At 47.1% G+C, this 21,661-nt stretch overlaps 2 protein-coding genes across 3 annotated transcripts; both read right to left on the minus strand.

Moving 5' to 3' along the window:
- Window positions 1–678: 678 nt before the first annotated feature.
- LOC112584421 (anthrax toxin receptor-like) lies at window positions 679–5,684 on the minus strand. The gene is made up of 3 exons (XM_044942030.1): window positions 5,254–5,684; window positions 3,319–3,390; window positions 679–766 (listed from the first exon to the last, which is right to left on the minus strand). The coding sequence occupies exons 1-3, from the start codon at window positions 5,454–5,456 to the stop codon at window positions 679–681; spliced, it is 363 nt and encodes a 120-aa protein (XP_044797965.1). The 5' UTR covers window positions 5,457–5,684.
- Window positions 5,685–10,205: 4,521 nt separating this feature from the next.
- Window positions 10,206–21,086, minus strand: LOC102397016 (anthrax toxin receptor-like). Of its 2 annotated transcripts, XM_025284887.2 has the most exons (5): window positions 20,863–21,086; window positions 19,638–19,676; window positions 18,446–18,517; window positions 16,927–17,004; window positions 10,206–12,878 (listed from the first exon to the last, which is right to left on the minus strand). In XM_025284887.2, exons 1-5 carry the CDS (start codon window positions 21,082–21,084, stop codon window positions 12,657–12,659), a joined length of 633 nt encoding a protein of 210 aa, XP_025140672.1. In that variant the 5' UTR covers window positions 21,085–21,086; the 3' UTR covers window positions 10,206–12,656. The 2 variants fall into 2 exon arrangements, with proteins under 2 accessions (XP_025140672.1, XP_044798331.1); XM_044942396.1 differs by lacking the exon at window positions 16,927–17,004.
- Between the last annotated feature and the right edge of the window lie 575 nt (window positions 21,087–21,661).

Raw genomic sequence — 21,661 nt, forward strand, 5'->3', positions numbered from 1 at the left:
AGGAAATGGCAACCCACTCCAGTGTTCTTGCCTGGAGAATCCCAGGGACGGGGGAGCCTGATGGGCTGCCGTCTATGGGGTTGCACAGAGTTGGACATGACTGAAGCGGCTTAGCAGCAGCAGCAGCTGCAGCAGCAGGATGCTGCTGTGTCATGCTGCCCTCTTGACCCCAGCCCAGCCTGGTATTCAGAACCACACTCATGGGCTCCCTTGTTTCAGAGCCACCAAGGGGTCAATCCACGGAAGCTCTAGCACTTCATCATGCCCATCCCTGCCGCCTGGTCTGACTCTGCCTCTCTTCTTCCCCCATGGCCCAGAGCAGAGACTGACACACGGAGCAGGAGCCAACACAGGCCAGTGTTCGCAGAGGGCCCGCATCTGCTCCTCCAGGTCCCAGGAGTCCTCACAGTGAGCCAGTTCTAAGAAAGGAGAAAGGGCTGAGAGGACAGGACAGGCGGAGGGCTGGGCTTAGAGGAGGTGGAGATATCTAGCAGCATGGGGTCTACCAGTGCCAGCTCAGCCAGAGGTCAGTGGGAGGGAGCCAGGACTGGGGGTCAGAGTGGACACTGACAGTCCAGGATGGCCTAGTCTGCACCTTATGGCTCCTTATGATGTCTCAGGGAACCCTCAGTTCCCTGGTTTTTCCTGTGACCCCCCCACCATGCCTGCCTTGGGGGATTAAAACAGCACTTGCCTGTCTGAGGTGAGCTTCATGACGATGTGGCCCTGCGTGGAGTAGGTGATGAAGGACATCCGCAGGTCAGGGCTGGAGAAGAATATGCAAATGAAGCCAGTGAGGAGCCAGGAAGGGGGTGCCTGCCAGTTTCTCTACTCCCATTCCAACTCTTTTGCTTTGGGGTTATTTCCTGAACCCCGGAGGTTCCTATAACTTAGTGAAGGAGTCTGAGGCCTGTGGAGATGTGGGACCCTCTTGCTCCATCCCTATACTCCCACCCCTTCTCCAAATCTCCTTCTGTCTCTCTTTCTCTCTCTGTCTCTCCCTCACACAGGCATGCACATGGGATGTGCACCAGAAGATAGGCACCCATCCACTTTTGCATGATTCTCTCAACTGGCCTCTTATCTACTCTAATATTCTTTGTAACTTCACTACTTTTCCCTCCTTGCCACCTTCCCCATGTTCTGTTCATATCAAAGAAATTCAGTTCAGTTCAGTTCAGTTGCTCACTCGTGTCTGACTCTTTGTGACCCCATGAAACCCAGCATGCCAGGCCTCCCTGTCCATCACCAACTCCCAGAGTTCACTCAGACTCACGTCCATTGAGTCAGTGATGCCATCCAGCCATCTCATCCTTTGTCGTCCCCTTCTCCTCCTGCCCTCAATCCTTCCCAGCATCAGGGTCTTTTCAAATGAGTCAACTCTTCCCATGAGGTGGCCAAAGTATTGAAGTTTCAGCTTCAACATCAGTCCCTCCAATGAACACCCAAGACTGATTTCCTTTAGGATGGACTGGTTGGATCTCCTTGCAGTCCAAGGGATTCTCAAGAGTCTTCTCCAACATCACAGTTCAAAGGCATCAATTCTTTGGCACTCAGCTTTCTTTATAGTTCAACTCTCACATCCATACATGACCACTGGAAAAACCATAGCCTTGACTAGATGAACCTTTGTTGGCAAAGTAATGTCTCTGCTTTTGAATATGCTGTCTAGGTTGGTCATAGCTTTCCTTCCAAGGAGTAAGTGTCTTTTAATTTCATGGCTGTAATCAACATCAGCAGTGATTTTGGAGCCCAGAAAAGTAAAGTCAGCCATGGTTTCCACCGTTTCCCCATCTATTTCCCATGAAATGATGGGACTGGATGCCATGATCTTCATTTTCTGAATGTTGAGCTTTAAGCCAACTTTTTCACTCTCCTTTTTCACTTTCATCAAGAGGCTGTTTAGTTCCTCTTCACTTTCTGCCATAAGGGTGGTGTCATCTGCATATCTGAGGTTATTGATATTTCTCCTGGCAATCTTGATTCCAGCTTCTGCTTCCTCCAGCCCAGCGTTTCTCATGATGTACTCTGCATATAAGTTAAATAAGCAGGGTGACAATATACAGCCTTGACGTACTCCTTTTCCTATTTGGAACAGTCTGTTGTTCCATGTCCAGTTCTAACTGTTGCTTCCTGACCTGCATACAAATTTCTCAGGAGGCAGGTCAGGTGGTCTGGTATTCCCATCTCTTTCAGAACTTTCCATAGTTTATTGTGATCCACATAGTCAAAGGCTTTGGCATAGTCAATAAAGCAGAAATAGATGTTTTTCTGGAACTCTCTTGCTTTTTCCATGATCCAGCGGATGTTGGCAATTTGATATCTGGTTCCTCTGCCTTCTCAAAGACATTACTCTACCTCATTTCAGCCTTTCACACGTCTCTCCCTTCTCTCTCCTTCCACTGTCTTGTGGTCCATTGACCCACATTACTTTTATTTTAGTTGCTACCATAGGTCCCTAGCTATGCTCCTTGCTGCTCTTGGTTTTTGTTACAAATCATTTTAACCACTGTTAGCAGACTTTGCTACCTGGAGAACGTCATGCATCATATTAGACACTTGCTCAAAAATCAGCTTGTAGCTCCCAAATGCTCAGAGCAGGAATTTTAAGCCCCTTGGCTTGGCATTATGAGCCTTAAAGGTTTTGGCCCCATGCTCTCCTGTCCCAGTCACCTTTCAACCTTCCCCATAGTTAACTGTACTCTCTAGTCAAACAGACCACTTATTCGACAAGAAATCTGCTATTTGTTCACGTTACCCTGTCTTTCCCCATTCTTCAAATCTAGTCCAAAATTTCAGATCCCCTAGGAAGTCACACTTGACTTTCAAAAAAGAAGAATACTTGCTTTTTCCTTAAAGTTGAAAGTAATTCCTTTGCACTTTTGTTTTAAACCTTGGCACCATTTAACTCGGTGTTTGGTTACTGGTTTTCCTGTTTCTTAATCTGTGAGGTCCTCAAGGGCAGACTGTGTCCCTTACAATGTGGACTGACTCACAGACAGGAGCCAAGAAACCTGTTAAGACCTGATAGAACCAGAGTGCTGTGTCCTTTCTGCTTCAGAACACCCCCTGCTCCAGGCTCTGTGCTCCTGAGCAAAGGGACGTCTACAACCACCAATTCTAGAGAGCTGTGTGCCCAGCCCAGAAGAGGAAGACCCACGACCACCAACTCTAGAGAGCTGTGAACCCAGCCTGGAAGAGGAAGACCCACAACTACCAACTCTAGAGAGCTGTGTGCCCAGCCCGGAAGAGGAAGACCCACGACCACCAACTCTAGAGAGCTGTGTGCCCAGCCCAGAAGAGGAACCCCAGCCGTACTTTGTGTACTTTGTCGTTATCTCATCCACTAGTTGGCAAATGTCCTCCCAAATATCTTTTGCCTTCTGTGACCTGAAAACAAAGAAGACCTGAGTCAGAGACATGAGGAGCATCCATCCAGTGGGTGCAGTTTCTGCCTCCCCAGATTCCAGGAGAGACTTGAGCAAATCCTTCCCATCCTAGGCAGTGCAAGGCTGCCACACTCCCTCAGCACCTCAGTGGTCACCCTAGTGGTGACTTTCATCACTGTGAGTGCTGGGGAGGGTGACCAACGGGGGTGAGGAACTTCGGGTGGCAAACCAGGAGGGTCGATCATTGTACTTAAGGCTTCAAGACAAGGGGATAAGGAAAGATGCATTAAAAAATTCTGCTGTGTTGGCTCTCCTATCCCTCACTTATGGGCCTCCAACAGGCACCACAGCCTCAGGCCAAGGAGGGTGTTATAGCATTTTATTTCCATTTTCTTCCCATCAGCTTTAAAGCTGAGCCACTCTGGACACTGAAAGCCTTTTCTGGGACCACTGTCTGGGGAGGGGCTAAACATGGCCTGGGACACTGCTGTCCTGGCATCATGATACCCCACCAGCAGGGAAAGCTTCAGGCCCTTCCTGGTTCTGCTTTCAGTTGCTCCCTTTGTCTTTAACTTTAGTGCCAGGGTGGAGACTGAGGACGCTTAAGACAGTGGGGCCTGAGGAATGTGCTGTGCTTTCAGATAAGCCTGGTGTATTCCACTGTAGCCATAATCTAGACTTACGTCTCCCTGACCCTCAGCTCCTTTTCCCGTTTGTAGAATCCACGATTCAGTCCTGTTACTCTCACCAGCCTCTGGGCTACTTTATCCAATGTCTAGGCGCCCGCCCTCTTTCCAGTCGATTATAAATGCAAATACACCCCCTACTCTGCCTCCATATGTTTTAAAGATAGCAGATGCGCATTAAAGGGATTTGGGGGCTGTAAAGAGCTTCAGTGATATTGAGAGTCATGTCACTGTCACTACTGAGTGAATAAAATTTATCCTCAGCCCTGGGCTTCCTTGGTAGCTCAGATGGTAAAGAATCTGCCTGCAATGCAGGAGACCTAAGTTCAATCCCTGGGTCGGAAGGTCCCCTGAAGAAGGGAATGGCAATTCATTCTTTTATTCTTGCCTGGAGAATTCCATGGGCAGAGAAGCCTAGCGAACTACAGTTTATGGAGTCGCAAAGAGTTGAACATGACTGAGTGATGAACACACACACATCATCATCAGTCCCACAGAGGTGTTGAAAATGGAACCAAGGCAACCTCTCCAGTCTGAGGCCCTGCCCCTCCCTTTCCTTCCTTGATTGCCAGAAGGTACTTAATAAGAGGCCCAGGTTTCCCAAGGCCATAGGCAGACAGACCAAACTGTTCAGAAAGCAAACACAAGCACTCATGAGGGTGTCCAAGTTGTCAAAGAAAGCAGCAAGACATTTAGAACCTACAAATCAAAGGACTTGTAAGCAGTGACACCATGAGAATGTTTAACAGATGACATGCCAATCTCTCTGGAGGCAGTAGAAATAGAAGTCACTGGGGTAAATTAAAAAACTGAAACCAAACAAACCCAGAAATCACAGTGAGCTTCTCCCAAATGCTGAGAAGACAGCTCTTGGCAATCAGCTGCCCCTCCAGCTGATTAAGGGACATGCAGGTCACAGATCCAGGTCAAGCTGACGGAGAGACTGACAGCCATCCAGAAACCCTGTGGTCTTTTGTTTACTTTCCAAAATATAAAAGTCCCAGGGGACAAAGACCCAGGGCACTCCTAACTCAGGAACAAGGAGGACACAGAGGTCTGTTCCTTGGGTCTAATCAAGACTGTTCTTGTCTCATCAGTGGCCCTGCCACTGCCATGAAGTGGTCCTGTAGACAGAGGTTCCCTGAAGAGCACCTGGGCCAGGTAGGAGAGCCACTCACGCGTCCACTATGAAGTACAGGTCAAAGACACCCTTGCAGGATTTCAGCTTCTCCCAGGTGCTTTCGTGATGTCTGGAGCCCAGGTGGAAGCTTCTCAAGTTTGGGGGGTGGTGCAGGGATCTCCCTCGGCTAAGCGGTAGAGGCTGCAGCCCGAGCATCAGAAAGAGCATGGAGCCCAGCAGCCCAGGCCCAACATTCCCCATTTTCTTTGGCACCCGCCGTGGTCCCACTGGCCCTGGCCATCAGGCCATCTCAGGCCGTGGCATCTGCTACCTCCGCTGGTTCCCAGGGGCCCCCCGCCTCCAGCCCTTTCACTGAGGTGTGCTGGTGCTGCAGGCCCCCCGGTATCTGCCCGAGTGCAGGAGAGGCAAGAGGCTGGCCCTGGGGGTGGTCCCTCTCTCTGCACAATCCTCCTCCGCCCCAAGGAGGCAGAGTTGCGGTGGTGTCCCTTATGAGGGACAGGATGGTTGGCATGGCGACTTTGTGACCCGTAGGCCTGCTCAGGGTCCTGCCTACTGACAATCCCAGGAGGGAGGCATGGTTGTGGAGTAAGATAAAGCTTTCGTTTGTTCTTTATCCCAAACATTCTCGGCCATAATTCCTTCAAAAAGCCTGCCTTTTTGTCAACTAAAAGAAGGCAGCTGAGATGATTTACATAAGACCATCACTGTTGGGTAAAAAACTGGCAGCCTGGAGTGCTGCGGTGGTTACTTGTGTGACCCAGTGGATGGATAGAAGGATCTAGAAGGGAAAGAAGCCTTGCAAGGATGTCAAAGTTCTTTGTGAATGTGGGACATTTTCAGTCATCTTCTTCTGTGTAGCAAATCACCCCAAATTGAGTCACAGAAACGAGAACTATTTTATGATGCTCCTAGGTTCTGTGACCAGAAATCAGGGAAAGTTGAGTGGCAATGGCTTCTCTCTGTTCTATGTGGGCATACACAAGTCTAAATAAAACATGATTAAAAAGCTAAGAATATGAATTTAAAGCTTTTTGGAAATACCTTAAGCAATTTATTTTATTTTCTTCATTTTTATGTGCATAAAGGAAGACTGATATATGTTAAAAATCCTCCTCTAATAAGTCTAGATCTTTCAACATGCAAAATAAACATTAGAAGTGATCAAAAGCATTTTTGGAGCGGTATTTAAAATAATGGAGTATCTGATATAAATGGTGTTTTGGAATTGAAGAAATCTGGTGTACTTCTCCCTAGAGCCTATTAGATTTTCCTAGCTTCACATTCCTCATGACACTTGATATTGTCATATTTTATATATTTTCTGATCAATGTAGCCTTCCTTTGTGGTCGTCATTTGTATTTCCCTCATTATGATGTGATCGGTCTTTCTGAGATTTAGTCTCCTGTCTGAAGGAGGTAACAGGTGCCAGAGCCTTTTCCAATTAGTTCTTGAAAGACTATGTGCTTGGTAAGCCTGGAATGTGGACCTACATGTGGTCAGCAGCCTTTTACAGAGAATGTTCATGTGTAGGACCCCATGTCTTAGTACCTATAGAGTTGAAAGTCCCAGTCCTGACTTATCTTACAGCCCTGTCCTCATCGGACACCACTTGATGCTTCTGAGAGAGGACTTCGATCAGAAGAGCAACTACACAGGATCCTGCCCACACTGATGCAGGCACCCTCTCAAGGCAGAGATGGCTTCCTGGTCAAGTTTCAGATCCCAGAGAGACACCATCCCCATTGAGCACTGAGCGTAATGTTAGTTGTGAGAATGCATTTTGTGTGGCTGCCTTTTGTTAGCCTGCTCCCATTGTGATGCTGAACTTGAACTGTTTCCAACTATTTTCTTCCTTTTTTGAGATAATCATGTTTCCCTTCTCCATTTTGCCAATGTGGTAAATTATATCGATACTGCAAACCTGAATTAGACTTGCATTTATGGGGTGAACCTTAATTAGTCTTCATGTATTGCCCTTTTTGTACTTTATTGGATTTCATTTGCTAGTGTTATGTTCAGGGTTTAAAATATACATTTTCTTATTTTTTAATTTTAATTTTGAGCTTTTAAAAAAGTAATTACTCTAGCTTCATCCCAGCTCTAGTTATACACTGGTAGATCTGGAAAGCACTGTGAACATAGTTTAGCCCAAATTCAGCATAATGATGAGAAATTCAGGCTGAGAGAGGTGAGTGATCAGTTCAAGGTCACTCAGTACAGTGATGTGTCTGCCTTTGTCTCTCTTCAAGGAACATTGGCCAACACTAATCTTAGATGTCCATGGCATTTCCTTTGAGGAATCAGTTTTGAGATGATATTAGGAGAGGCTCAGATGCTGACGGTGGCGCAGTTTGGATGTCCTTTCAGGATGACAAAGCACACGAGACCCAAAGACACATATTTGGGTGTCCTATATTTCCTCAGGAGCTGTTAGAAGTGCAAGGGAGTTAGACAAGAATCTGACTTTTTCATGGAGTAAATAAACACTCAGGAGAAGTTAGAGTTAAGGTAGGAAAGGATGCTTAAACTCTCAACGTGCCCTCATTTGGTGTTTGGGTCACATGGTTGGTTTGCTGTTCATCACTGGGGGCTCTGGGAGGGTAACATGGCCAGTGCAACCAAAGCGGGCTTTGGGGACACACACTTGAGTTTCAATCCTGGTTGTGCCACCTCCTTGCAGGGGACATTGGGCAGGATGCTTAGTGAGGCAGGATCTGGGCCCTCCTCATCGGTGAAGGAGGAAGATGACCCTCCAGGTATATGGAAGATGGAAGGAGGTGAAATATGCAAAACACGTGTCACAAACACTTGTCAAGATAGTGAGCAGGGCAGGTAGTTGTGAGGCCTCTTACGGGTGGGGCAGGAGGCAGGGCAAGAGGAAGAAGCTGAGTTGAACCTAAAAGATGTCCCTGTGAGGAAGGAGCAGAGCTGCCCATGCCTCAGGTCCTCCTGGGCTCAGGACACATATTTCTTAATGACAAAAACTCAGAACACTCAGTGGAGTGTGGTCCAGCAAACATCTCACAAACTGAAGAAATGCTTCAAGATGGGTGTGCTAGCTTCAAGAACTTGCTTGCGGAGTTGATCAGGGAAAGGCAGGGATGAATGCAACGCCATCTTTAAAACAATCTTGACAGAGATTGCTCTGAGGGCATAGACGGCGTTAGGGAGTCTGAACAATTCACCAATATTGATTAGTCTGATCCATGAGCATAAATCATCTCTCCATTTATTTATGCCCTCTACAGTATCTGTTATCAATGTCTTATACTCTTAATATACAGCTCTTTCATCTATCAGTTAAATTTATCTTTAATTGTTTTATTGATACTATTGTATATGGGATTGCTGTCTTCATTTTTTTCAGATCCTTCATTGTTACTCCATACAAATGCTAGTAATTTTTCTATGATCTTTTTATTCTGCAACTCTACTGAATTTGTGGATTATATCTAATTTATTTTGTGGAGTCTCTAAGATTTTCTGGCTCAGTGGTAAAGAATCTGCCAGCAATACAGGAGATCTGGGTTCGATCAATATCAAGGTTGATGTTAATTGGTGAACTGTCATATATGGAATTTTTTGTTGGGCTATGGTCCTTCCATACATGTGTTGAGAGTTTTTATCAGTAATGGATGTTGCATTCATTTAAATGCATTTTCTGCATCTGCTGACATGGACATATGACTTTCTTCTTTTAATCTATTAATGTGACATCACATTTATTGTTTGGTGTGTGTTGAACCATCCTTGCGTTCTACTAACTTTGTGCTTATTTAGTTCCTTAGGCTGAACTATTTCTTTTTCCTTAAAATAATAATTTACTTCTATAAATGTCATCCTTAGAAAAGCTTTTGAGGCATACCACATGATTTTGTTTTATATATTGTCTTTACTTTTTCATTGTTCAAGGTATTTGTCTATTTTTGTTTTGAAAAAGTCTTCTCTGATCCACTGGTTACAGACGTGTGTGGTATGTACTTTTCATGTGTTTGAGGATTTTCCAGCTTTCCTCATGATATTCATTTCTAATTTCATACCACTGTGTTTGGAAAAAACACATGCCATGATTTTGATCTCCTTAAATTTATCAAGAATTACCTGGAGCCTAAAATATGATCTACTTTAGAAAATGGGCCATAGGTGCTTAAGAAAATTGTGTAGTCTGCTGCTATTGGATGAAATATAATGCATATGGCCTTTAGGTCTGTTTTTGTTCAAATCAGCTGCTTCCTTATCAATTCTCTATCTGGATGATTTTCCCATTGTTTAGAGTGGATGTTAAAATCTCCACCTTTTACTGTATTATTTATTTCTCCTTGCGTGCATGCTGGGTTGCTTCAGTCGTGTCCAACTCTTTGCAACCCTATGGACTGTAGCCTACCAGGCTCCTCTGTCCATGGGATTCTCCAGGCAAGAATACTGGAGTAGATTGCCATGCCCTCCTCCAGGGGATCTTCCCGACCCAGGGACTGAACCCACAGCTTCTGCGTTGCAGGCGGAACTTTACCACTAAGCCACTGGGGAAGCCCTTATTTCTCCATATGTTCTGTTCATAACTGCTTTATATACTTAGATGCTCTGATGCTGGGTACATAAATGTGTGCAATTGCTCTTTTCTTGATAGACTGACTTTTTTTTAATCATTATATAATGACCTTTTTACCTAGAGCATTTTTAGCTTAAAGTCTACGTTCCCTGTAAGTATAAGGTATAGGTATTGATGCTGTCTTTTGCTTACTCTTTGCTAGAGTCTCTTCTCCCAATCCATCACTGTTGGTCCTTGTGTGTCTTTAAGGCTGAAGTGATTCTCTTATGGGTAGCATATTTTGGACCTTTTTTTTTTTTTTTTTGTCCATTAAGGTATTTTATGTGTTCTTAATTGAATTTACTTTATGTTTAAAGTAATTATTGATATGTAAGTACTTACCATTGCCATTTTGTTAATTTTTCAACTGTTTTCTAAATCCATTTTTCCTAGCTTCTTATTGTGCTGTCTTTTGTTATTTTATAACTTTTAGTAGGGGGTATGTTAAGATTCCTCTTTCATCTTTGGTATATCTACCAGAGGTTATTTCTTTGTGGTTATCATGAAGCATACCTAAAATATCTGATATTTATCATGTCCTATTTTAAGCTGATAGCATACCTAAATTTTCCCTTTATTTCCTCCTCATTCATGTTAGGTTATCAATATGACAACTCACATACTTTATGTTTTGTGTCCAGTAAGAAATTATTGTAGTTATGGTTGTTTAATATATTTTTTAACCTTTTAACTGGTATTCTGAGTGAATTATGCACTATTATGACAATATTACAGGATCAGCCATTATTGGTGAGTTTTACATTCTTCTGACATTTTCACGATGCTAATTATTATTCATTTATTTGTGCTTGATGAAATTCCTGCAGCATTTCTTATACAGAAAATTTTCTGGTGATGAACACTTTCAGCTTTGTTTTGTTATTGTTTCTTTGGTACGTTTGCAATATCTCTTTCATTTCGGAAGAGTAGATTTCCTGGATACAATATTCTTCCTTGACAGTTTTATTTTCTTTCTATATTTGAATGCATCATCCCTCTCTCCTGGTCTGCAGAGTGTCTATTGAGAAGTCTCTCTTGAGTGTTATGATGGTGTCTTACATGTGGTGGCTCATTTTTTTTTTCTTGTTGCTTTAAAAATTGCTTGTGTCTTTGACCATAGACTATTTACTCACAATGTGATTTCCTGTAACCATTGCAGGCTCAAGCTATTTGGGATTCTTTGGGCCTCGTGAATCTGGATATATTTCTCATTCCATGTTTGGTAAGTTTTCAACCATTTTGTTTCCAATATACTTTCTTTTCTCTCTCTCTCTTCTCATATGGGACTTCCATAATTCACTATTGTTTCTACTGATAATGTCCTAGTGTGTGTTGTCACACTTTTTAATAATTTTTTTTCTTTTCACTCCTGTGGCAGGATAATTTCAAATGATCTACCTTTTAGTTCACTGATTCTTTCTTCTGCTTGCTTGAGTTTGTTGCTGAAATACTTTATTATATTCTTCAATACAGTGTTTTATTTTTCACCTCTCGTTTTCAGTTGTTCTTTTGATTGTTTTCTTTGTTGAGCTTCGCATTTCGTTGATGCATCTCAACGGAATTTGAATTTCGTGTAGTTGTCTGAATTTCATGTAGTTGTCTGTCCATGCTTCTTGCATTTCACTAAACTGCTTTAAGAGGACTGAATTCTTTATAAGAGAGTTCATAGATCTCTATTTCTTTAGGGAATTTTATTCACTTCTTTTCATCTTCTCATGTTTACTTGATTCTTAATGGTCCCTTGTTTGTTGCACTGGTATGTACACATTTGAGGTAGTAGCCACTTCTACTCATCTGGGACTCTTTGATCCAGGGTATTGATTCATCTTCATAAACATGTTGTGTGATCTTCACAATGAATTCTTGTCTACTGATAGTCCTCTAGCATGTAAGTGTGAAAAGAAACCTGATTATGTCTTCAAAGGCTTCTTCAGGAGGGATCTAGAAAATCGGGAGCTGATAGGAAAAATCAGAGGAGCTGATAGGAAATTGGAAACTAGGAATTAACTTTATGAGAAAAATTAAGGTACACGAAGGGAACTCATGTTTGTCAAGGACATGGTGGTGGAAGGACCTTTTCTGATGGTATCTTGGAGATTACATGGGTGGTGGACTTTGATGTTAACTTCATGTGGTTAACAGTTTTCAGAGAATTCTCATGTATGCCAACCCTTTGTCATGGTATCCAGTGCTTAAAGTTCCAGTGATGATTTTTTCTAACATCTTTTCACTCACCACACACTTCCTGATGTCTCTGAGCTCATCACTGTCTCCTTCCCTGGTGAAGCAGAGAAGACCTTAAAGACCTGGCCCCTGAGTCTTTACAAGTGAGCTGGCCTTGTGCTGAGCATGTTGCAGCAGTCACTGTCGCCCTCTTCGTAGAAGAGACACCATTATCCACGTCTTTTCAGTAAGGAAACTGAAGTACAGGGAGATTACATAACTCACCCAGGAGATTAAGTAACAGCAAGCGAGTAATGGACACCAGACTATTTCCATATATCAGATATTTGGGGCTTTCTTGAAAGAGCATATTTCGTCTAACACCCCATGCATCTCAACGCTCGGTGACAGATGGAGGTCCATCTTGTGGGAATGGGACTCATCATGTCTACATCCACAGGATACCAGGGTGCCTTGTCCTGGTAGATGAGTACAGTTGCATCTCATACAGAGGAGCAGTGCTCCCCAGGCAAGAAACTCTCCTGCTGATCAGAAACTAATTCTAGCTCCTTTTGACTGTAATCCAAAACACAAGATATATATTGTATTATATATATATATATATATATGTCTAATTTGGTACAAAAGGGGCTCCTAATTTTCAGTTTTAAGTTCTTTAGATGTTGAGCTATGGGGGCGGGAGAGATAAAGTACTTCTGTAGACCTCTGGGGGAGGGATCAGCGGTAACATCCTGGACGGTGGCTGAGAGCATATCGGTGGGGGATGCTGACAACGTGAGCAGCAGATATTGAGGGGGAGGCACTCTTGACTGGGTTGAAGGCAGGTCTCTGAGCCACAGAGCATTGGCACGCAGTGAGGACTCATTAAGGCAAAGTCGATGCACCTCCCCTGTATGAAGAAGGGTAGAAACAGAATATCACTGAGGAGCCACTGGACTTGGGAGCAGAAGGCTGTGGTCTCCTTGGCTCGAGGAGATCAAGTTCAGTACCCCCTCAGGATTCCCAGGGTCAGCCTTTGTTGATGCCATTCCTCTTTCTGTGTGTTGGCCTCCAGTCTGTGCTCCTATATCTAGACTCTGTTCAGACACTGGAATCTATTCTCCCTTTTCCCATGGAGCCCTGTTTTTCTGACTTTGGATCCCCTATGCTCTGGTATTGAACTTGTCTGCTCCCCTGTGCACTGGGAGCCTGTGGAAGGATAAGTGCTGATTGCCACAGCAGCCCCAGCACTAACCAGGCTCTCTTGGTGACTGTGTGCTCAGAGGATGAGTCCTCACCACAACCTTCAGTCTGAGCTCCGGGCCCACAGGGCAAGGGCAGACGATGGTGCCCTCAGATGGGTGGTGGGCTGTTAAGGCAGCAGCACATACAGATCTTTCAGTTTGGGTAGAGATTGCCATCGACCCTTTGGGACAGCATAATCTACAGTATCAGTTGCTTCTAGCTTTGCTATCATCTCTCACTAGTCCCCTGCTGAGTGTCCTGGATGTGACAAGAAGGGTAGCCTCAGCACACTGAGCAGCTGACACCAACTCTGGGCTGCTTAGGATGAAGGCAATCAGATTAAAATCTTTCTTGGAACAACTTAGGTTACCATTTCTAAGTTATTACACAACCTAGAGATAATTGGCTATTATCTCTCTTTGGAGTATCCTTCCTTACTGTGTTTTCCTAGTGAGCTCCTAATCACCTTTTAAGAATCACCCTAAGTCCTACCTTTTCCATGAATCCCCGTAACTATCCCCTTAACTTCATTTCCAACAAATATTTCCAACTATTCCTACTCAGTCTATCTTATAAACCTTGCATGTTTCTTTTCTAGCAAGACGTCTGATCGCTGAGATTCCTTCATTAATTGTCTGTCCCTGGAGTGCTATGACAACGGGGGAGTGGGCGAGGTTGAGCTCCTGACTTCTGACCTGGGTGGCCCGCAGGCCGACGAGAGGCCTGTCACAGTGACCGCTAGATCACACGGTCCAGTTTGGCAAAAGACTGGACCACTATGTGAACCACTTTCCTGCACAATAAATCCCCCTCATTAATTGTCTTCTTGTTTGCACTTATTTTAAGGCACAGGTTTGAGACCATTATGTCTTTAGCACAAACTGGGCCATAGCAGGAAGCCTTCTGAAGTATACTGGAAGGCTGAGGCCCATAAGTCCATCCTTACTTTGTTCATCCTCCTTGTAACTCATCACCCTCAAAGCAATAATTGATTAAGTGTGGGGAGGTTCAGTAGAGCCAGGAGAGGGTGGGCCCTTATCCTCAACTTCTTCCCGAGCAGCAGTAGGGTCTGTGAGGACACTGAGAGGAGCCCCCCTGCACTAGCCATTGTGTGAGGAAGAGGAGGTGACAGCTTGGACATCAAGGGTCCGAGGGACTTGTTAACTGCTGACCACTCCACCTCCCCCCATGGTTTCCACCTAGCACGATGCCAGGGCTCTGTCTCCCGGTTACCACCTCCTTCCAGACATGGTCCAACTCAGACCACGCATTTTCCATTTCCTCCGCTTTTAAGATTCCCTTCCTCATTCCCACAGGCTCCACATTCTTTTTCACGCTGGGTGCCTTCACACACCATATCTTTTTTTATTTCTTAGGAAAAAGCCCTACAGGAACATGGGCTGAGATACCACAAATCAGAATATAATGCCTGGTGATGGAAGACTTTGCTGGGGTGGGAGCTAAGTTGGTTCCCTTTCCCATTGTGAGGAGGGAGGGTAGGACAAGGTGGGAACCCAGAGGGCAAGTTCTTCTCCAGAATGGGAGGCAGAGAGTGGGTCCCTTTCTCCACTATCCTCCCAGCCAAGTGCTGAGAGGACATGGGCATCAGTGAGCATGGGAGATTCTAGACATGCTCTGTCCTCCTGAAGTTTGTGTGAGCTAGGATGGGGAGCCAGAGTCACCCCTGTCTATAAGGATGCCACAGTGGTAACTACCAACAGATGTAACATTTGGTAGGTAGCCACGGATCAGATTTGTCAATAGAACTCCAGACTTTGGATTATTCAGACTCACCTGAATCCTCCCTTGCCCTCAGCAAAAATAGACCTAACATTCTTCATAATTGCATTATTGTTGGTTCGGCGGTATTTTGTTATTTTATCCCTGTTTGAGATACAAATGGTAGATCTTGGAGCATTAAAGAAACTAAGTTTGCAGACTTAGTAGCAGGTTGAAGTCAGTAACTCCAGAAAAGGCCACAGGGACCTTTCTTCATCCCTGCACAGTGCCCTGCAAAGAAGATATCTGTGCCTTATTTCATTAGATCCCAAATGCCTATGCATGCCAGAGAAACAGACTAAGCATCTACAAAGAAACACATATGACTGGACATGTCCATTCATTCACTCACCACAGGAGGACTCAGTGCATGTCTGGACCACACGCAGTGTGGACTTGGTGCTCCTGTGATGCTCTGATCTGCTGGTGCTCATCTGTCCCCCACCCACCATAGGGTGACATTGGTAACCTGGGAATATCTTGACCATTGGACTGATGAAGACAGTACTCAATTTCCAGCCTTTCGATTCTCCAAGCCTAACAGCCCCAGAGTAAAAGTATTGGATGTTTCATCTGTTGGGAAGGATTTTGGATTTTCACTTCACCAGCTCCTTTTCATCAATTATTTCTTAGCTTAAATGTCACCCTGTCACAGACTGTGATCTGGCCAAGCAGGTGCTCATTGATACATACATGACTTTCAAGTCTCCAGAGAGCTATCGAGAGATACGTGGAGAATGGGGCTTCTGTGTAAGCAAAGCTGGGCCTGAGAGCTCTATTCTGATCCACAGCCAGGAGCCCAGCTGCACTGAGCCTCCGTCACCTGCAGCGTCTCTGGTGGGCAGGACCGTGCCTCAGCTGTGTCCCCAACAGTGTCCAGGGGCTTCAGGCCTGTCCAGAGCTTCTAACACCCACCTGACCAGCCACCTGAGCCAGTGCTCGCCTGATTCAGTGAACACAGTCAGTGCAGCCTAACTACAGACCCTGGAACCAGAACATCCTCCAGATCCCTGGCCCAGTCTGTACAAAAGGTCTGTGCATGAGAACACCCCAAAATATGATGCCCAGGTGCTTCCCAGGTGAACCAGGAGTAGTACCTCTTTGAATCTGGAGGACTGAGGAGGGCAGATCTCTGGTGGCTTGGGAGTAACCATCATGAGACCATGAATGCTGAACTGAAAGGGGGCAGAGCAGTGAGAATGGCCAGGCTCAGAATTCAAGTTCAGCTTTGTTCCTCCCAGCCTCTGTGACCTGGGTCAAATCACTCAGCCTCTCTGTGGGTCAGTTCCCCCTTGGCAAAGTTGGGATAATGGTACTGGCACAGTTACTGGGAAGATTAAATCATTGAAAACATTATTAGTCTAGCAACTGACCACAGAAAGGATGCACCATTATTATTCATAATTATTAGTAAATTCCAGGGATGACAACTGGAATGATTTGGCTTCTCCCCATTGTCACAGACACTGACGCAAGGAGGGCATCTTTATGACCTGGTAAATGCAGTCAGTGTTGGCCAGACAACATTGGGGAGGGGGTGTCACCATGTCCTCCACCACTCCTGGCACCTGAGCAACCAGCCCAGGAGGGTCTCAAGGGTGGGGTGCAGCCAACAGTCCCACAGCGGTGGGTAGTGGGGAGGGATGATGGATGGGAGGCCAATAGGCCTCATAGCCCTTTTTACTCAGGATTGGAAGTTCTGGGCATTGCTCTGGAGAAAAAGGGTCCTGACATCCTTGAGAAGACCATGCAGGGAAAATGCATGGGCAGCATGTTGAGAATTATCTGGAGGCTCATGACGTCCAGGTCTCCCTGTCTTGGGCTTTCCTCTCAGCAGATGCCCCCATGAGGCTCTGAACCACACTCACAGGCAGTAACTGTCAAGACCAAAAACAAGACCCCAGCCCATGGGGGGCACACTGCTCCTAGCTTACCATGCCCCTGGGTTGACACCACATCCACGGCATCAGGCTGCAGCGCTGAAGAAAGTTATAAAAAACATCCAGTTTTCCCTGCAAAGCAGATGTGGTTGTGAGGAAGCGACAGGCACAGACGCTGCCTCCAGATGAGCAGCATCGCCTCCATCTCCCACGAGTCCCCAGGGCTGTGTCCCCACACACTGGCTGAGGCAGCGCTGCAGGCCTCACCTGGGGCAGGGGGCTGGGAAACCTTCTGTGTTTGTTGGGAGATGGACTCTGTGGGTCACAGACTGAATTGGATTCTGGAACAAATCAGTGCTTTAGGTGTAGGAGGAGATGTTGGGGCTGCTTTTGAAAAAAAAAAAAAAAAAAAGAAAACAAGCGTCAAAGGTTGGAGGAGGTACACAGCAGCCAAGGAGAGGTCCTCAAGGAGAAACATGGTGGGCATGGGGACTGGGCAGGAGATTGAAGGAGGGCCTGCATTTGGGGACACAGAGGGAGAAGGCTGGGGAGAGACCCACTCCCTGCTCAGGGGGAAGGGTCCTGATACTGGGGAGAAAGAGAAAGATGAGGAAAATGAAGGACAGGCCAGAAAGTGGACCTGGTGGAGGTAGGATGTGGGGCCGGGTCTCTGAGTGGGAATAAGTCCCTGGCAGGTGGCTTCCTCCCCCTTGGAAGGTGAGCTCTGGCTTTCCTTGCTCCCCACAGTGACTGTCAGGGGAGATGTGGGGCTGGCCTTCCAGCTGCCATCTGAAGCTCCCAGGAGGAAGCAATGGATCCCACAGGGACAGAGGCAGGACCAGGAGGAGAAGGGCAAAGCTGAACCCAGAGATGGTGGTTCTTTCTTCCTCGCACCTGCCACCTGCGGCCCTCCTTAGTCCCTGTCATCTCTCAGCCTCCTGCCAGCAGGGATCTCAGTCACTCAGCGGAAGGAAGTGTCCTCAGCTTCCTTCCTTCTGGTGTTTCCTGTCACCCCATCTCAGGTGCCACAAGAACATGCAGTAAGGCCTTTGTCTCTCTCACTGAGCAGACAGGAGCTGTGGGCACTTCCTGGTATTTTAATGGTGGTAGAATCTTGGCTTATATGTTTCTTTTTCTTTTTCTTTTTTTCTGACCTGTGTGTGGCTCTTTGTCATTGTTTCTTTTCTCTCATCCAATCACTCTCTGGTGAAATTCAGGACATTGTCAGAACTGATGACAATCTCTGTGAGAACTAGGAATTGGCCAGCTGTGAGTCAGCCACCAACATCCAGAATCCTGGGCCTGTTCAAGGGGAGACCCTGGTGCTGGGACAGCTGGAGGCAGTGAGTGCATGAACATTCAACTCTTTGTCTTCCCCTGAGCCTCTGGGGTGGGAAGAGCTTCTGGATTTGCTCTGTCACCAAGTGGTGGGAGACCAGAGCCCATAAAGCTCATCTCCATCCAAGCCAGGTCTTTAAGGCCCAAGTCCATGTAGATCAATCTGCCCCCCCTGCTCCTCCAAGCCTCTAGCCTTGAGGGGGATCATTCTTCCCTTCCTATGAGTCCTTCTCACCTCCATCTGTCTTATCCTGTCTTCTTGGCACTCACAGCGGGAGACAATCACTGTGGTCTGTACAGGGCATGGCTGTGAGAAAGAGAAATAATTGTCTGAGATCTTGTCTGGCAGCTCCTGGGTGCAGACACATGACATCTGTTGCCCTGGCACCTGTCAAGTACTTGCCACTCTGCAAATGTTTGTGGGAGAATCAAGGACAGATGAGCAGCACCCGGCACAGGAAGAGAGTGGCCTCCATGTGAAAGCACACCAGCTCCATTTGGCTTACATAGACGGCTCTTCTCCAAACATCAGCAAACTCTACCCTGTCCCCTTGGTTCCCAGAGGCGCCCCTGCAGGAGAGGCTGGGTGTGAGGCTGTGCCACGTGACGGTGGCTGTCAGGGTGCAGCAGCAGCAGGGGACAGGGCTGCACTCACCCGCCTCTGGCCGATCCAGCCTCCCCAGGCCCCACTGCAGCCAGTATCGATGCCAGGCAGTGACCCTGTTGGCCACTAGATCTCAGACCCAGATCTCCCTTTCTTAGGACATGAGCCCCTACTCTACTTCTTATGGGCCCTGGTTTGGGTCCCCACTCTGGGTCAGTCACAGCATTTTCTCCTGTCCCTTTGTCTCTGCGTTCATCTGGGCTGCACCCTCTTCACAGCTCAATGCCAGGTAAGACTCCCTCCTCCTTCCTTAGTCCCCAGGCCCAACCCTGCCAAGACCTCCACCCTGAAATGAGATGGAGAAGAAGGTCAGGGAGACAGAGCACAACATGCATCGCGTGCGGGCAGAGACCAAGGCCCGGAAACCTGAGGATCCTTTTCAAAACACTCACCTGTGTCCTGGAAGGACCATCCTACACACAGTCCTTTGGGAACTGACAAAAAGCTCATTGATTCCAGGAGGGATCATAGGTGTTTCTAAAACAGGCCGCCCCACATTGCTAATTCCTTGATAAAGGCCCTGTATCAGGTAGTGTTGGGAACTGGGGAATGGTGTTTGCGGGCGACTTGTTGTGAGTCCGTTTCTCATCTGCATCCCTCTCTGCCCCCTGTCACCCTCTTCTTTCTGCCACTTCTCTCTGCTCAGATAGGTGGGAGCTGGAAGGGTTGAGGGGCATAGCCCCATACGCATCAGGAGGCCTCACTGTGCAAGGCAATGTGTGCATCAGGCATGCTCTCAACATCAGCCAAACACATCACTCACTTTTTTTGGATTCTGGGCTGATGGTGGCTCCTTGATGACCTAGGATGTTAAAGAGACATAATTAATGTGGAAAGGGCATGGGCAAGTCTGACTCAGTCATGCAGACACTGGGACGCTGCTCTGCAACAGTAAGTGGGCAAAAAACAGGCTTTAGGGTATCTCTTAGGTGCTCATGACCTGTGACTATCTTTCTAAGCCTTAGACTTCTCAGATTTCAAAGGGGAATCAATACATCCTTGTAGGGTCAAGGTGGAGAAAGGCAGATCAAGACCCCTGGTCCCTGGCAGAGGCTGCACATGGGAGTTTTCATCAGCAGCCCTGACATAATATGAAGACAAGAGAACACTTCCCCCACCCCTCCCAGCTGCCCTCTTCTCCCCCGGCCCTGCCTGCCTCCCAGCCCTCAGGGATGATGGTCCACCTCCTTCTCCCCATGCTTTCTCTCCTCATTCATCTCTTGCAGAAATCTGATCTGCTAGCTTCTACGCTGCTTTGCTTATCCTTTCTCAGCTCTGCTTTTTCCTCTTCTTCTCCCGCTCTGGCCTGTGTCTTCGCAAATCCAGCTGGCCATCCCCTTTTTCTCCCCTCCCTCCCCAGGGCCAGTCTCTACTCTTTTCATTATCAGGGTTCCTGACACACCCTCTGAAGGTGACATTTACCCTCAATGTCCCCCCGGTGCCAATACCAGACCAGACACTGGACAGTGAGCTCCTGTGGGCAAAGGTGGCAGCTGCATATCCTGGTGACTTATTATGACTGAGGAAGGAGTGACTAAGGTACCAGAGACCGGCAGGGATCCATGCTGCTTTCAAAGGCACAGCCACCTCTGAGGTAGCACTCTCCAGGCCAGCAGCCTTCTCCCTTTGGGCCATCAGTGACCATGCAGACCCCTCTTCTTCCCCCAACAGCAGAGATTTCTGGGGCTTTGGTCTACCTGAGTCCTTCAGGAGTCTGACTCCTGTGGGACAGCCTTGGTCTCAGGGGTCTGGACAATTCATAGGCCCCTTCCCTGTGAAGTTAAAGCATGAGGCAGGTGGCCCCCCAGAAGCCCAGGCTGTGTCTATGCCCAGAATGGGGGGGATAGTCTGCACCTTGTATACTGGTGTGAGGGCCCTGGAGCTGATAGAAAGCTTCCCACAGGCAGGGTTCTGGGGCCAGCATGTGCCCCGCCCCTCAGGGCGTTGGTGAGGGGTGTGCAGAGGCTGTGCAGGCAGGGGTCACTCACCCTCTTGTAGCAGCAGATGCAGATAAGCAGCAACGGGACCACGACCAGGGATGGGACAAGTGTCGGGTACAAGAGAGGAACCGGGCTCTGGGTGACAACAATGGACACTGTAGTCTCTGGGACAACTGTACTTTCTGTGGTTGTGGTGGTTGTTGTCGTGGTAGTCGTCGTCGTCGTCGTCGTCCTTGTTGTCGTTGTCCTCCTCGTTGTTGTTGTCGTCATCGTTGTTGTCGTCGGTGTTGTCGTTGTCCTTCTCGTCGTCGTCGTCATCGTCGTCGTTGTCGTTGTCGTCGTCGTTGTCGTCGTTGTAGTAGTTGTTGTTGTAGTCGTTGGTGTTGTCGTTGTCCTCCTCGTTGTTGTCGTCGTCGTTGTTGTTGTCGTCGTTGTTGTAGTTGTTGTTGTTGTCGTCGTCGTCGTCGTCGTCGTCGTTGTCGTTGTCGTCGTCGTCCTCCTCGTCGTCGGTGTTGTTGTTGTTCTTCTCGTTGTCGTCGTTGTCGTCGTTGTAGTAGTTGTTGTAGTCGTTGGTGTTGTTGTTGTCCTCGTCGTCGTCGTTGTTGTTGTTGTCGTCGTCGTCGTCGTCGTTGTCGTCGTCGTCCTCCTCGTTGTCGTCGTCGTCGTCCTCCTTGTCGTGACAGTTGTAGGCACTGTGGTCCTCGTCGTTGTGGTAGGCTTTGTGGTCGTTGTGGTCGTTGTGGGCTCTGTAGGCTCATACTGTAGAGAGCACATGTGCCAAAGTCCTGGGGTTAGCCCGAGTAACCACTTCTTATGCACCCAAAGTGCACTTCCCACACTAGACCCC

Source organism: Bubalus bubalis, chromosome 4 (genome assembly GCF_019923935.1).
Source record: "Bubalus bubalis isolate 160015118507 breed Murrah chromosome 4, NDDB_SH_1, whole genome shotgun sequence".
Lineage (NCBI taxonomy): Eukaryota > Metazoa > Chordata > Mammalia > Artiodactyla > Bovidae > Bubalus > Bubalus bubalis.

Excerpts from the sequence above, each read along its gene's own strand:
- LOC112584421 (XM_044942030.1), bottom strand. The coding sequence starts at position 5,456 with ATGGGGAATGTTGGGCCTGGGCTGCTGGGCTCCATGCTCTTTCTGATG. Across the intron at positions 3,391-5,253 it reads CTGTACTTCATAGTGGACGC|GTCACAGAAGGCAAAAGATA; the intron begins GTGAGTGGCTCT and ends CTTTGTTTTCAG. Across the intron at positions 767-3,318 it reads ATAACGACAAAGTACACAAA|CCCTGACCTGCGGATGTCCT; the intron begins GTACGGCTGGGG and ends ATTCTTCTCCAG.
- LOC102397016 (XM_025284887.2), bottom strand. The coding sequence starts at position 21,084 with ATGACGACAACAACAACGAGGAGGACAACGACAACAAGGACGACGACG. Across the intron at positions 19,677-20,862 it reads GCATCTGCTGCTACAAGAGG|GTCATCAAGGAGCCACCATC; the intron begins GTGAGTGACCCC and ends TTAACATCCTAG. Across the intron at positions 18,518-19,637 it reads CAGCCCAGAATCCAAAAAAA|CCATGCCCTGTACAGACCAC; the intron begins GTGAGTGATGTG and ends TCTTTCTCACAG.